This window comes from Rhea americana, unplaced genomic scaffold (genome assembly GCF_003343005.1).
Source record: "Rhea americana isolate MKP2758 unplaced genomic scaffold, rheAme1 scaffold_19, whole genome shotgun sequence".
NCBI lineage: Eukaryota > Metazoa > Chordata > Aves > Rheiformes > Rheidae > Rhea > Rhea americana.
The window spans coordinates 4,498,820-4,513,855 of NW_028186038.1; the positions used below are offsets into that span (position 1 = coordinate 4,498,820).

Here is a 15,036-nt window from a genome sequence, read left to right on the forward strand (position 1 = left end):
TCAAGATGGGTGTTCAAACAGGAATACTGAAATCACTGTTTGGCAAACGGACTAGAGTAAGAGCTCCAAACTTCTGTAGCTGCTGCACAGCTCAGAGGAGCTGGAGAGCGTCTCACAGCAGCGCTCAGGGATGACTAATGGAAAAGACAAATTTCCATCTGATGGTGGAACAAGTGACAACTAGAACATACTTCTAGCACAGTCAGAAACTAAAATGACCTTTTAGCAGACTCTAAGTGGATCAAGGATTGTTTTATTTTTTCACTCTGATGACACTCATGTTTTAGGGAACTGAAGTTCCTTCCTATTAAATATTAATTAGGATAAAAATTTCTGCAAATAAAATCTAGTGTGCCCATTAAACCTGCGACTTTACTGGTTCAGCTCTTTCTTCAGTTATTGCTAAAACTGCAATAAGGATTAAAAAAGAGACAACAAAGAGGGATTATCAGCRCCAGCAAATTTGGCATTTACTCTACATGGTTCTGTTCCTAAAGGTATTATAAACATATTTAGATTCTGTATGCAGCAAGAAATTGCAAAGAAGGTTACATTTCTAAATTTGAGGCACAGTAATGAATTAAAAATTAACTTTATTGCTATTACTAAAGTTTAAATATGTCAGTTCTCTCAAAAGTCAGAAATTAGTGTTTGCAAAAGTGAGAAATTAATATTTAAGTGACATATTTTCCAGAAGATGATTTTCAGGTTCTTTTTAGCAGCTTAGTCACRCCCCACACACCACCTTCCTGATCTCCTAAATCAGCCTTTCAGAACCCTGTTATAACCATAAAGGCCTGGGTCTCTGACAAGCATTTACTTTGTAAGTTCTGCGACGAAACAAATCCARTGTTTCAGTTGGTAACTTTTTTTTTGCAGCTCAGCTTTGGAAGGTCCAGGTGTGAGAACACCACTCCTACTAGAATTTCTATAGACTATTTGAATGTCTTGTTGAATCAGGACCTTTCTGCACTTAGCTGCAAACCAGTGTTTCACCAAGCAAGCAAGCATGCCAATGCTTTGCAGAACCAGGATCTTAAAAACCTTTCCTTAAAATTTCCTTAAGACTCATTTTTCCCCMAAAACACTTAGAAGAAACTAGTTGATAAGTTTATTTTTTCTTGTTTCATCAGATACACAGATGATCTGCATGTAGGAGTTCCAAAGCAAAAATATGATCACATTGGTGAGGGCATACGAATCAGTCATGCTTTCTTACCTTAGAGGAATACAGGATTGTGAAAGTTTAGAAAACTGAAATAGGAATGCTACCAGTTAAAATTTCTGTATGATCTGGTTGCATTCAGTATTGAATGACCTGCCATTATGTACAAGAGTGAAGCGCACATTTTCTAGCAACACTGATTCTTCACTTTATGTAGGTGTTAAAGAAATGTACTTCCTTTCAAGATGATCTTCCAGAGTGAACTGACATTTACCAGACAAGGGGGGGAAACTTAGCTTTGCAATTATTGGGCAAGAAAACAAAAAGCTCCAGTGCTTTTAATTTCCTGTGTMATTGTCTAGATGAAAGGTCCATTGCTAGGTGAACTGCAGCAAAAGGTGGAGGAGACCGAATTGTTGAAGATGGAGCTACAGATGTTGGAGACTGAGAGAGTTAGGCTGTCACTGGTGGAAGAAAAGTTCATGGATGTTTTACAGCTTCTTCAACAACTTCGAGATTTGGTATGGCAAGAAAGCAGTCCGGAGACTTAGAACTGTTTTATATGGTGTCCTTTCCAAACTAAAAAGGATGTTCATAACTTTCATTCAGTACAAGGTCCTCTACACCAGAAAACATTTCTACATGTGTTTGCCCTTGGGACTGTCACAGTGGTTGCAGAAAACTTTGAAACCCCTATGGATGACTTTCCAAAAGAGGTCTAGATAGCTCCCTGGATCTAGAACTCCAAGCTCTCCTCTAAATAAAAATATAGGAGTCAAGGAAAACAAAAGTAATAATCAGAAAGTCTACTTCTAGAAGATTATTTTTCTATTGATCCCACAGAAATCTCAGCCAGCTTGACTGTCTTCTCTTTAAGCAGAAACCAACCTGAAAAATAGTCCTCTTATAACACAGCTCTCATTTTAAAGAATCTTTGCCTCACACAGCTCCAAACGAGGTATGTGGTAATCCTCACACACTTTCCTATTTTGAGGAAAGAAATGAACTATGCCTACCGCCAGGTAACGGTGGTAATGGGAGGTGCCCTATCTGGCTTGCAAAAAGTTCTCCTGTAGTATCTCCGTCATTCTTCTTATGCCAGTGCACTTTAACCTCAGATTCCTGAAATGGGAATCTTCTGCTGYAGTTGCATGATCAACATGTGCTATGCAGTCAGACTTCTGGTGAAACGCAGTAACAATGCTTCAGTGCATTGTATGGCAATATAGCAGAGGAAATCAAAATGATCGTGTGTACTAGTTAGCTGCACAGGAAATAGCGATACAGTCTGGAACTCGGCTAAAGGTTACAGTTAACAATTTCATCTCTTATTTCAGTGGAATGGTTAAGTATTCAGAAATGYTTATGTATCAGTCTTCAAGTCACAAGTTTTTGCAAGCCAGATAGGGCACCTCCCATTACCACTGTTATCTGGGCATAGGCATGACGAAACCAGCAGGATAGCGTGCTGAGTCACAGGCTGTCTTTTCTATAGCAACTGCAAGCACTCATCAGCATCTGATCAGAGGTATCCTGCCACTGAAAAGYACAGTTCCCCATACTTACTGAGTTCAAAACTCAGACTGAGCCAGAAATCAGTGTTGCACATAGACACGAATTCAGCTTTCCCCTGTGMAAGCAGAAGGAAGAGTGGAGGAAAAAAAAACAAAGAATTGGAGAACCTTTTTTTAACTGCATCGTACAGTGGCAGAGTTCATATTAAAGGGATAAAAACACTTCCTGTGTACCAGTAAGATATTTTTCTGTGAGAAGTTTTTTACTGAATTAATAACCCAAACATGTAAGAGCTCATGCAACAATATCCCAGAAGCAGTATGGCAGTTCAGTCCTTTAGAAAATATATTTAAATTTTCTGTCTGGAGATTGATAATGGTAGGGGATGGTCATAAGACCATCTTGGATGGATAGATAATCTGTAGAACGTGGAGTATGTGGGGAGCCAAGCTGTACTGTCAGGAGTTAATTTCTTCAGTAACAACTCAGGGTGCTCCTCAATTTTCAGCAAAGCTCTTGCCTAATCTGCGTCAGATGAGAACACTTCCTTGGATGATCACTTTATTGTGTTTGAAGTATGCTCCTGTTCCACCGCTGACTCTAGGGAATGAGTGCAATATCTCATAATTTGGTAACTTACTTTAGCACTTGACACAGAAATTCTACTTTCATATCCCAAGTCTGACACTGCTTGTTACATGCATCAATAACTATCCAGCGAAGAATTAAACTAGTAGAGACTGTGACTGGCAACAAGCGTAATAACCTTTTGTGTCAAGACTTCAACATATCATTCACTTGTCACTATTGAAACTTGTACTATTGAAAATTATTCCCACTTAGGAGACGATCCATCATACAGTGTGCCACACCTGAGTGATAACAGTACGCAGCATGAAGTACTTAATGCTGAGCCTTGCTGGAAACATGCCACAGTGTGCTTCTAACTTCCATAGCACCAGTACAGAGAACACTGTCATTATAATTAAGTAATTTACAGCATTTCTAGTAGAGTTTAAACAAGGATCTCCTAAATCCCCAATGGGATATACTTCAGACAAAAGACATCTTATTCATCAGTAACTGTAGTTTAAGTCACTTCCCCAGTGTATTTGTTTTCAAGTCGTGAATACCCCCAGCATCTCACTTGCATCAGTATCTTATACAAAGCAATGGCCCAAATGTGCACTCTGCCAGGACTGCTGGAACTTCCCACCATGTTACAAAGGCCACATATAATCCCAGCCCACCAAAAGCTTCTATCCACTATGCCCCAGTCCCCACTGGGGCAGACATGCACAAGGTGGGTGACTAGCATCAGTAAGCAAAGTCAGGACGATCTGAGTTGCTGGCAGGGTACCTAGTCTTTCTTCCAGAATAGCCTCCATCTATTTTCACTTCTTGAAGTTTTAACAAGAACAGCCTGTCCCTGCAGAGATAGAGGCTGTAAGCACTAATTAAACTGACTGCAAGACCATCTCCCAGAAAGCATGCCTTAGTGTCTAGATAACAAATTAAGAGAGYTTGTTTTCCAGATACATTATGTAACATCCCAAAAGATTTCTAAAATAAAACTGCTACTAAAACAGGTCATGTAAATCCTAAATAGTTCATAYAGTTCTCTCACTTTGGCTAATATTTAATCCATCTCAATATATAACTAATAGTGGCCCTGCCATATGACACATACAAAAACCTCTTCTGATTTCTGTATACCTAAAATGCTTGCCRATGATTCTTGAAACAAGTGGGTTTGGGAAGTTTTATTCTAATATAACATCAAAAAAATTTCCTATTCACCTTTCAACATAGGCTTTGCAGGCCTGAACAAGCTTGTACTGTGCGTACCCTGCTTGCGTTCCTTACTGTCTAGATTTGTGTAGGCACAAGCTCTGGAAAACTCTGTATTTTGAACTGAATAACTGCAGTTTCTCTTTCTAGAGCCATGTTAAGGAAATTAGACCCTCCACAAGCTGCCCTCATTTGACTAGTATCTATGATAAAATCGTTGAAAATAAAGCCAGTATCAGGTCTCATGTTATCACCATTCAGTTTCTTTTAATTCTCAAATGGAAATACACTGTGCATAGATTTTATTGCATATATTTAAGCTGGTGAAGGACATAATTGTGTCATAATATTATCTTGTTTTTTGAAGAACATATCTAAGCGAGCCCTGGGGAAAATCTTGCTGAGCACTTTGGAATCCTGCCGTGACCCCCAAAATGGTAAGAAAGTAAATTATGTATAAAGACCAAGGAGTATGAAAAGTGTCCTTTTGCAAAAAACATTAGATAACGAACAATCGAGTAGGAAAAATAGTATTTCAACTCCTGGTGGTCAGGGTGAAGGAAAGAAGTACCAGGCAAGATTACCTTTAGAAATTGATGCTTTCTACTCTGTGACACCTCAGAAACAGGAAAACATCCATTTTTTTAAAGCCAAATTTAAATTAGAATTTGGCCTTAGGGGAATCGTTCAGTATTCCACTAATGTCTGTAGGAATTTATCAATACAAAAAAAGAGGAAAACATAACCCTGAGTACGTAAGGCACCAATTTATCAGCATGCTTCATTCCTCTCCTGCAACACAAACAAGTTATACAAAGAAAAACAGCACATTTCTGTAAATAAACTGGATCACACCTGCACAACCTCTCATGTTCCTCTTACGAAAAACTAAACTTGCAAAATCCTCTCCCTTGACAATGGTCTGTTGTGCCAGAGTTGCCTTTGTAGGAACCATACAGGGATCAAAGCCTGGAGGTTTACATTTGATTACTTTGTTCCTATTAGCAGAACATTTGTACTTACRCTGAAGAAATGAACATGCTGTACCAAGCCTAAGAACATGGCTTGTAGGCGCTTTTAATAGGCACAGTGGTCAAAAGCAAGATAATAAAAGTCTAGATGTGGCCTGAGGGATTGATTTTTGGAGACTATTAATAACAGAGTTTCGGGGAGAATAATACAAAAACCATTCCGGGTTTTCCTCTTCCAAAGGCTCACTGTTGCTAGTGTGCAGCAATTCAGTGTGCAGGCAGTCCAGACCTAAGCTGTGCTCTTCCCAAGTGGCTGCAGGGGAAGCAGGAGAAGCTGCAGCTTTTTCTGGCTCCAGGACACCAACACAAAGGGAAACCGTATCTGAGCTATAGATTTGGTGAACACCAGAAAAGTGGTGACTATTAGTATCCACAGCACCCAAGTGTCCAGAAGGTACTACTACTTACCCTACACAGGAACACTGACTCAAAGTAATGCTGCTGAAGCAAAGTATCTCCTGCTGTAACTGCAGCACAGCTCAGCTTCCAAGAATGGATAACTGACACCAGTAAGTTAATGAAATAACCTTGTGACGCTCTCTGTTCATTCTTCATCACCATTGCCATAAACTGCTCATCTTCTCCATTTCTGGCTCTGCACTTGATTTGATTTAAGCAGCTTTCCTAAGTCTTTGTAATCAAACATTTCTTTTTCTGTTTGAGAACACTAAGTGGATAATTGGATTAGCAACTTTTTATGGTGATATGAAACAGGCTTTGTATTTGAAGACTTCATGAGCAGAGGATGAAGCAAGAGAAACAGTAGAGAAACAGTCCTTGAACCCAGCTCCACTCTCATGCATTTTTATGAGGACAGGAATTGATTATTTGGCCTCAAAATTTATAAATTTTATGTCAGTTACTGAAATAGCATCTATGTAGAAAAGAGCTTTTGTTATGACTGTTAAATTGCAATTTTCTGGCTTTGTTGATATGCTAACATTTGCGATTTTCTCTTAAAAGGAAAAGCCCACCTTTTTGAAGTCCTAGATACTCTCTACCATGAGCTGACTGCCTGCGARCTCTTACAAAGCCAGCCCCTGGAGCAGGCGCAGAACCGCCAGTCGTTGTCTAACCCACTGGTCATCTCGTGCTAAGCAGCAGCGCCAACAACAGCTCCTCTCAGCTCATCAAACAGCCACTGCTCATTCAAACAACTGACGAACGAGTAAGCTTTGTCCAGCTCAAAGGAGCTCAGTAATGGAGGAGAGCGGCAGAATAATTAAGGCATAAAATCAAAGTTACATTGCTTTTGGGAAGAGCGCCAATTCCTCAGCTAACTCCAAGGTCAGCCCTTATCTGAACGAGCGTTCGCAGGAAGTGAAGATTGCTTACCAATGCCCACCTCTGATAGACGCCTAACCAGCCTTATATTTTGGCCCTGTAACTGTACTGGCTACACAAATAGGAAGTATTCCAATTACCCTGACCTGGCCAATTTAGATTTACAGCCCTGGTTATACACTAGCTGGCAACAATTTTTTTCTTTTGTGATTACTGAATCATTTTATTCAAAAGCAAAAGACAGCCTTTCTAGCCACTGGCAAGTAAGCTGTGTTCTTAATGCACAAGGGACAAAATTACTATATTATAAATATACACATATGAATATAGGCCAGTAGTGCAAGTTAAAGACTATGTATAAAATGTATGTTTGTATGTGTTTATATATGTGAATACAACTATTGATCTTATTTAACTCTGAAGTTAGATTTATGTTACTGTTCTACTGAATTTTGTATTGGTAATTATAGAATCACCTTAGAAATTTGCAACCATTCTTACTGATGATAGCCTTAGATTTTACATTAAAAGTTACATCTAACTGCTTGAAAAATGCACAAAGCAATCTTGTTTCCAGGCTCTCAGAAAAAGAAAAGATTGAAAAATTCACTTTGCAACAGCTGCCATCACTACATTAGCAAATGACATGTGCAGTACMCTCCCTTGTTCTCCATTTAATTTCCCTCAGTGCAACTGTACACACAAAGATAAGCCCCATCTGCAGACAAATGGAAGTAAAATACTGGGCCTAATCAGGGCGCCATATACCATTTTAATCAGCAATAAAATAACTCCCTAGGGGCAAAAGTAAAAAAAAAAAAAAAAAAGGTTGCTGCCAAGTTGCCTTTACTATTTCATTCAGCTGTCAAACACAGAAATTAAAGCACAGTTCTTGAAATACCCAGTTGAATTTATGTTATTGAAAATACATACTGTAGTTCTTCTAAAAATGTGAAATGATTTGCCTGAGATAATACCAGCAATGGAATAAGACCATTCAATTCAGAACTGTGTATATACGATTTTTTTTCATGAAAATGGATTTCATAGAGGGAAAAAAGCTCATACCACAATGCAATTTGGGGATTGAGGAGATTTCTATTCCTTTATATGCATAATTCACTGTATAGCTCACATATGCCTCCTATCCAGAACCGCTCTACATTACTTAACATTTTGAAACAAGCTAGTGAAAACATGCAGTAGATACTTTCATTTTAGAGAAAAACTTGTTTTGTAAACAATGGGTCAAATTCTGTGTGTTCAATAGTGTTACTTGGGATTTTTTCTAGTTTAACAGAGGAAGTTTATACAGAGATACGTATCAGATATAGATATATATTTTCATTGAAGGTTTTTTATCAAAATAATTTAGACAGGACAGATAGACATAGTATAATATTCACTCTAAGTAAGAAATACGAAAAACTAATACTAAATATAATACTAACTAATTTTAAGTACAATATACTAATACTTAGTATATACTAAGCAATATACTAAGAAAACTATATACTAAATGTGCAATAGGTAAAAATTACAAAAAAAGGGAAGTTAATTCTCCGTTTGGGTTCATTTTCTATACAAGCAAAAACAATTATCAGCTCATATTCAGTACAGTTCTCTTGGACTTTCCTAAGAGYATGGTATATGTATAAAGACAGAAAATGCCAGTAAATCATTAAATATACATGATCTATGTGTATACTTGGCAGAAAAGACACTTCAGGAATAGGATTACAATGCAAATATATACCCGATTTTGAATTCCCTCAAGCACTACAATATTCTTTAAGAATACGAATTAATGTTACTTGCTCTATTCCTCTATTTCTATTTCACTTTCTACTATCTTTATAGAAATGTTCTAGACTATTAAGTAGGCTGATGTGCTATTGACAAAATGAGAGAGGAGCAGTATAATCCGAGTGCTGCACAGCTTATCCAAGCACCAGTTGAGCTGTAGTTGGAAGGTGAAAAATATCACTGGAAACATTGGTTATTTCTGGTGTTGAGGAAGAAGCAAACAGTTGAGATTAAAGGAAGCTTTTTTGAATACATAAAAAGCAGTTGACTTATATAGGAAGGACCCAAACTGTATCTTGTTGAATGAAGTTCAAATACTGTAATATTTTCTATTTCTGTAAKGAATGGCTACAAGTTAGAATGATTTTTGATATATCAGCATGTTCTGGAGAAATTAATTATAGAGTAAATTAGACCTGCTGTATTTTCAGAAGAAGACTCTGCTCTTCAGGATAGATTAAGAAACAGCCATTAGTCAAATCCTTACTGAAAATCTGTGGCAGACCAAAGTATTGTACTTCAAAAGTTTCTTTGTGAGCTTAAAATTGATTTTTTTCTTAAATACTTTTACCTTCTTTTATACTGAATCTGATAGCAGTGCTGCTGAGGCTGACAAATATTTCATCTGAACTTATATAAATATGTGATTTTAAATCAGTGTAAGTAAGTGAGAAATTTCTAGTTCTGCCTCAAGAGAGGTAGGCTTCAATAGCACAATTTACAATCTGGGACATGTTCAAAAGAGACTGCGGTTAAATCCTGGAAAGGAAACCCAGCTTTTCAAAATCTCCCACTGTTACACAAGTTTTGGTTTTCTTAAAAACCTAGCTCCTTGAGTCATGTGATCACAGCTGATTTTAGCTACCTCTTTGTTCAAATGTCTTGCTCTTTTGAGTATGGGAATTCATCCTAGATAAACAGCAAACAAATATTATATGATCAAGAGTCACTGTTAGATTCACATTGTTTCAAACAATAATTCAGGATGGTTATTAGTCACATTGACTGCATAGCAAACTCCTCCTCTCCCCAGTTATCACATTTCTCACAGCAATGTGCAGAGAGTGCAACTGCTCCTGCAGCACATTCATGATCTTAGATTTGCACAAACTAGTACTTCCTGTTGCAGGGAATATATATCAAGTTTAAATGAACCTTGTAAAAAATTCTTTCCCTATATGACAAAAAAACCCTGAAAAGATAACAATGCACACTCAGAAGCCTTCCATTTAAAGTACAACTACAAATCCAGTATCTCAAATTTCTTCAACACTGTATTTTGCTCTATATTTACCAAATGGTAATAAATGCCCTTTGGCTTGCATGTTGACTTCTCAGTAAGGAAAGAAAATCATGAAGAGAGTGAAAGCTATAAACAAAACAAGTGTCACTGCCTACCTGGAGCTTCTCTAACTAGAGCAACCCCATCAGTGTGTGCCTTCCCAACACTTCCTTGTGCACTAGAAAACACAGTTTGGAAGACTGCACGTGACATGTCACCAGAGGAGACCAGATTAGAGCATTACACAGCATTACATCCATTCTAATGAATTCTTATTCTAATGCACTCCCTAAATATAAAACCAAATATCTACAACTATGCACCACCCATAGTTCATACTGTCATGATGTGCGTAGCTGCCTGAGGAAGATTTTCTTATAACCTTTCTGCTGCCGCAGCCCTGCTGGACAGTTTCCAACTAGCACGGGTTACTCAAGACTTGTCTGTAGAAGGGAACTGTACTACTTCAATTTTCGTCTAAGAAGCCAATGGRCATCTACAAAGGGATCAATCAACTTACTTCTGCTGGGTTTGAGGCACTCTGAACTCTGGGCTTTTACCATGCTTTTATCCCTTCCCAACAGGCTCATTCCTAATTCTGGTAGAAATATGTTTTTTCAGAGGTTAGTTCCAGTCTTAAAGAAAGGCCAGTTGTTTGCTCCCAGCTGTGCCGGCTGGGGGTTCCCTAACACAATTCACCCCCGAGAAAAAGCTGTTCTTCATCACCTTTTCTATACTTGAACSCCGGTATCTGGTCTTCCCTCGAAGGAGCAGCCTGGAGCATTCTCAGCACTTCTAATGCTCACTCATGTGAGTCTCAAGGAATGAAGTATCCTTTTGATGTTCACATCTTCTGGGGTATAAATGGGCTGTTTAACTTTCCTCATTAGGATTTTGTGCTGCTGAAAATGGTGCAGAAGACTGATACCTACTTCACACACCTATTACCATAGGAAATACAGTAAAGGAAGCAGAAGAGAAGATGATGCAAGAACAGAGATCTTTCCGTGTGGCAGCCATGAGTTAYTAGGTTGAATGTTTCAGAATGCTTTCTCAAGCCTTTCCTACAAACTGATTCAATTTATTATGCCCCTCATGGCCTCCCATTGCCCCTATTCAAGCTTCATCTTAAAACATTTGTTAATGGGTACTTCTTCCCTTTCTTTTAAACACTGTCTAACAAAGTATAGTTAAAAGAGATTTACACAGCATGTGCATATTTATTTCCTGTGAAGTCAGTAGTGATATTCCCTTTTTGTTCTCTTATACTCACTAAAAATTTCCACTTCTGGTGCTTATCAGTCAATCTAAGGTCATTTTTTAGTCACTCCATTCCTATACCCAAGGAAATCTGCCACTCTTCTCCCAGTTTTGCTTGTTACAACTTTTTGCCTGTAGGTTCATGTAATTTCTTTCACCTTCTGTACTTCTCTCCTGCATGTTATGTACTTGGCAGATACTTCCGGAAGAAGAAAAGTCCTTGGCACTGGTATGCTTAAGTTTGCTGAATTTGCCGAAATTCAATCTCCTCCCAGTCCATTAATCTATTACATGGTACATTTTAATGATGAAAACCAGACAATTTAGATTTCATTCTTTCATCTTACTGTTAAAAAGAAAGGAACACTTTCAAATAGTGATGCATAAAATAGAACTCCTAGGTAAGAGAGAATGACAATAGACATTCACTGCATGCGTGACATATTGCATTACCAGCTAAAAGGTTTCTTTTAAATTTACAATTTCATGGAGTTTAAGGACCCTAAAACCTTTAAGATTTATATTAGCTTACTTGCTTAATAATTTTACATATAATTCTGCATAATACAAAAACAATAGAACACATTTCTTAGTGCAAAGTTTGATTGAACATCCTCCTTACTTCCTGAATTACATTTTACTTCCATGGCGCCTGGATTTTCAGTATTCCTGTCATTTTTCTGTCCTGCTTTTCTGGCTCTTTTATAATAAATACACCAGCAGAAACATCCCTAGTCATTTCCTGTGGTACTATCTGTTACAGCAGTCTGGTGGCCCTTTAGGTTCTAAATCGTGGCCTTTGCAGGCAACTGGTCCAAGTGAGCATGTATTTGCTTGAGGACTCTACCAGCCCTTTTGGAGCCCAACCTTCTCCTCAAAAAGGAGGAAGACAGCATCAGCACTCCTCATCTTTACCTCAAGACTAGAGCTGATACTGCCAGAGCGCTGCCCTCCCCTGCTGTGTCCACTGGCAGCTCATGTGAAGTAACCCACTGCTCTAGGCCAGGCTTGATGGCTGTGGAAATCCCTGGAGATTTAAAAAGGCACTTGTTTGGCATTGCCTGAGCATGCTAAAACAGCTGAAGTTGATTTTGCCCCCTTGACTTTTTTCAGATTCTTAGAAGAGCTCCCCCTTAGCACGAAGCCTARAACTCCCTGTGTTTTATGCAGCGCACTTGCTTTTTCACCCTGGACGGGCCACCAATATAAAGCTAGTGTAGACACTCTGGCATCTATAGGGCCCTCCTACAACTACCACAGTACCTTATATGTGTCAGTTCTTCTGGATTATACTTACCAACTTCTATGCTTGCCATGAAATGGAAATCTATAATACCGCAGGTCTGTTCTTTCCATCTACTACCACTTGGCTTTTTGCAAACACAGCCTCATACCACAATACCCTGCCCTGGCCTGCTGCAATAAGGTGCTGACTCCGTTGTTCGTGGAGGAGGGTCTATACAAGCCTAGCTCTGCAGGAACTACACAGAGAGATTCGTGGGGAAACAGCAGAGGGAATCAGATCAAGGTATATAACCAAGTAAAAAGCAGTACAACTCTCGTCCTACCTAACAACAATTTCTGCTAACCAAACTAACGTTGGCCATGGTATTTAAGAGAATATCATGCCTTACTCAGTGAGCTCAGTATATGTGAGGCTTTACATATCTCATAATACCAAATATTTACATTCTAATCCAGATAAAGCCTATAAGCACTGTTCCTGCATATCTTCCCTACAGACTTATTTCAGGGGATCAGCAGCAACATCTCAGCATGCTGGGCAGCTCCAAGCAGAGGCGAGCGGCTACTCTGCTGCACTGAGGTCTCTGTGTTTGCTGTGGTGCTACTCAGTTGTATGAACAGTACTTCTGAGAGTGCAACATAAAATACAATATAAATGACTATTTTATAATTCTGCTTCAAAGAACTATGAGATAACTTATCTTTGTCAAGGAGTAAACAAGGACTCTAGGATGACACTGAAAAATTATTAGAATTGAAGTGGTTTCACCCACATCCTTGCTTCAAAACAAAAAGGTCATCAGAACTCAATGTTTGTCCTATTATAGTTATGGATATTTTCTGTACTTGAAGAAAGTTTCATTGTTTTCTTGTTCTGGTTTTATCCATTATTTCTCACAGATTTTAGTTGTAACTACAAGTGGAGGGAAAAAAAAAAGACTCCGATAAAATAAAGGTCCTGTATACTGTGAAACATTTAAGCATTTTCTATCTCTGAAAGTGGGAAAAAAGAAGAAAGGAAAGGGGAGGAGGAAGGGCAAGGGGAATAGGAGGGGGAAGGAGAAGGGGAATAGGAGGGGGAAGGGGAATAAGAGGGGGAAGGGGAGGGGAAGGCAAAGGGGAGGGGGAAGGGGAATAGAAGGAGGAAAGGGAAGGGGAAGGGAAAGGGGAAAGGGAAGGGGAAGGGAAGGGTGACGGAGAAGGGGAAGGGGACAGAAGGAAAACGGGAAGGGGAAGGGGAGGGGGAAAGGCAGGGGGAAAGGGAGGGGAAAGGGGAAGAAAGGGAAGGGAACGGAAAGGGAAAAGAAACTTGATCTAAACATACCGTACACTTAAAAATGCTACTTTAAAAAGAGAATATAAAATATACAACCCATGGGAGGTTTTTTTTTTTTTTTTTTTTTTTTTTTTTTTTTTTTTTTTTTTTTCTTAACTAATCTGAGAAATAAAATTCATTGTATAGTCACAGTCAAGTCCAGCACATGCAGTAGTACTGCCTTCCTTCCTGTCTATGCACCGCAGCACTAGCCCTCAGAGATCCGCTCTAGGAATGCCAGGAGAATTCAGGACAGCTGCTAGTTGTGTATGAACAAACATCTGCCATGCCCTGGGCTGAGAACCACCACTGGCTCATCTGCCAAAGGACTGACAGTCTCCCCAAAATGTCACCAGGTTTTGAGAGGCCTTTGAAAGTCTCTCTCAAATGTGCTTGCATTTTAAATAGCCTTCTGGAGCCTCCTCTGAGCTCATCAATAGCCTGTAGCACATCTTACTGCTGTGGAAACCGTATCTAGGTCACCTTTACAGAACTATGCAGAGAAAACATCCTACCACCAACTCCACTATTAAAGCATACTCCTTTTTAATGAAGTTTGCAGTAACCAACTTAACATTTACTGTAATTACACCCTGTTTATCACAAATAAAATGACAAGCTGTCTCCATTCGAAGGACAGAAATGTATATACTATGCAGGAGGTCTTGCCTCAGACTCTGCTTTTACACTTCTAGATTGCAGCAAGGGAACAGAATGACTGCCTGATCCTGCACATCCATTTTGTAACTCAAGCTGTTTGACAGCTTGGGTCAAACTAATGCTTTGGAGAACGTCACTAACACTGGGTAGAACTGACAAAGAAGAGAAACACAGTTGGAGCTGCTTTTATGTATCTGGCTGGAGATACATATAAATAAAACTGACAGAACCAAGAATTTGTGTCATAAAATCAGATTTAAGGTGCCACTGAACTGAACAACAATATATTGAGTAGAGATAGAAAACAGACAGGAAGGATTTCAAATCCTGAAATATAGGAATATTTCAGGATATAAGGAACAAGAAATAATCACATACCAGGTTCTTTTCTGCTCAGGAGCACTGAAGAATTACTGAGGCTGGAGGAAGAAAGTGATTTTTTACAGTAACTGTTAGTGAACACTCTAACCTAATTATTGAAAGTATGGAATCAAGATATTCAAATCTGTGAAAGAGCCTTTGTCTTCAGGAGGATAGATTTTGGAAAAGGAAACTATTAAGAAAGATAAGCAAAGTTTTCAGATTATGTTGACTAATCAGGGAATTTTATTTCCATGCTGATGATTTTAACAGCAATGTATTGTTATTCTGTCTAGAATTTCATTTTGAGTTTATGCTGCAG

At 38.7% G+C, this 15,036-nt stretch overlaps 1 protein-coding gene across 3 annotated transcripts in view; it reads left to right on the forward strand.

Annotated features, from left to right (window-relative positions):
- The window catches only part of EFCC1 (EF-hand and coiled-coil domain containing 1), a 61,803-nt gene extending 48,451 nt beyond the window's left edge, over nt 1-13,352 (forward strand). The window contains exons 6-8 of one of the 3 annotated variants that reach the window (XM_085302418.1): nt 1,528-1,686; nt 4,839-4,908; nt 6,466-13,352. In XM_085302418.1, coding sequence (XP_085158544.1) covers nt 1,528-1,686; nt 4,839-4,908; nt 6,466-6,599 — 363 coding nt within the window. In that variant the 3' untranslated portion in view covers nt 6,600-13,352. The remainder of the gene's footprint in view (nt 1-1,527; nt 1,687-4,838; nt 4,909-6,465) is intronic. The other 2 variants (XM_085302416.1, XM_085302417.1) reach the window with 2 other exon arrangements.
- Nucleotides 13,353-15,036: the final 1,684 nt, after the last annotated feature.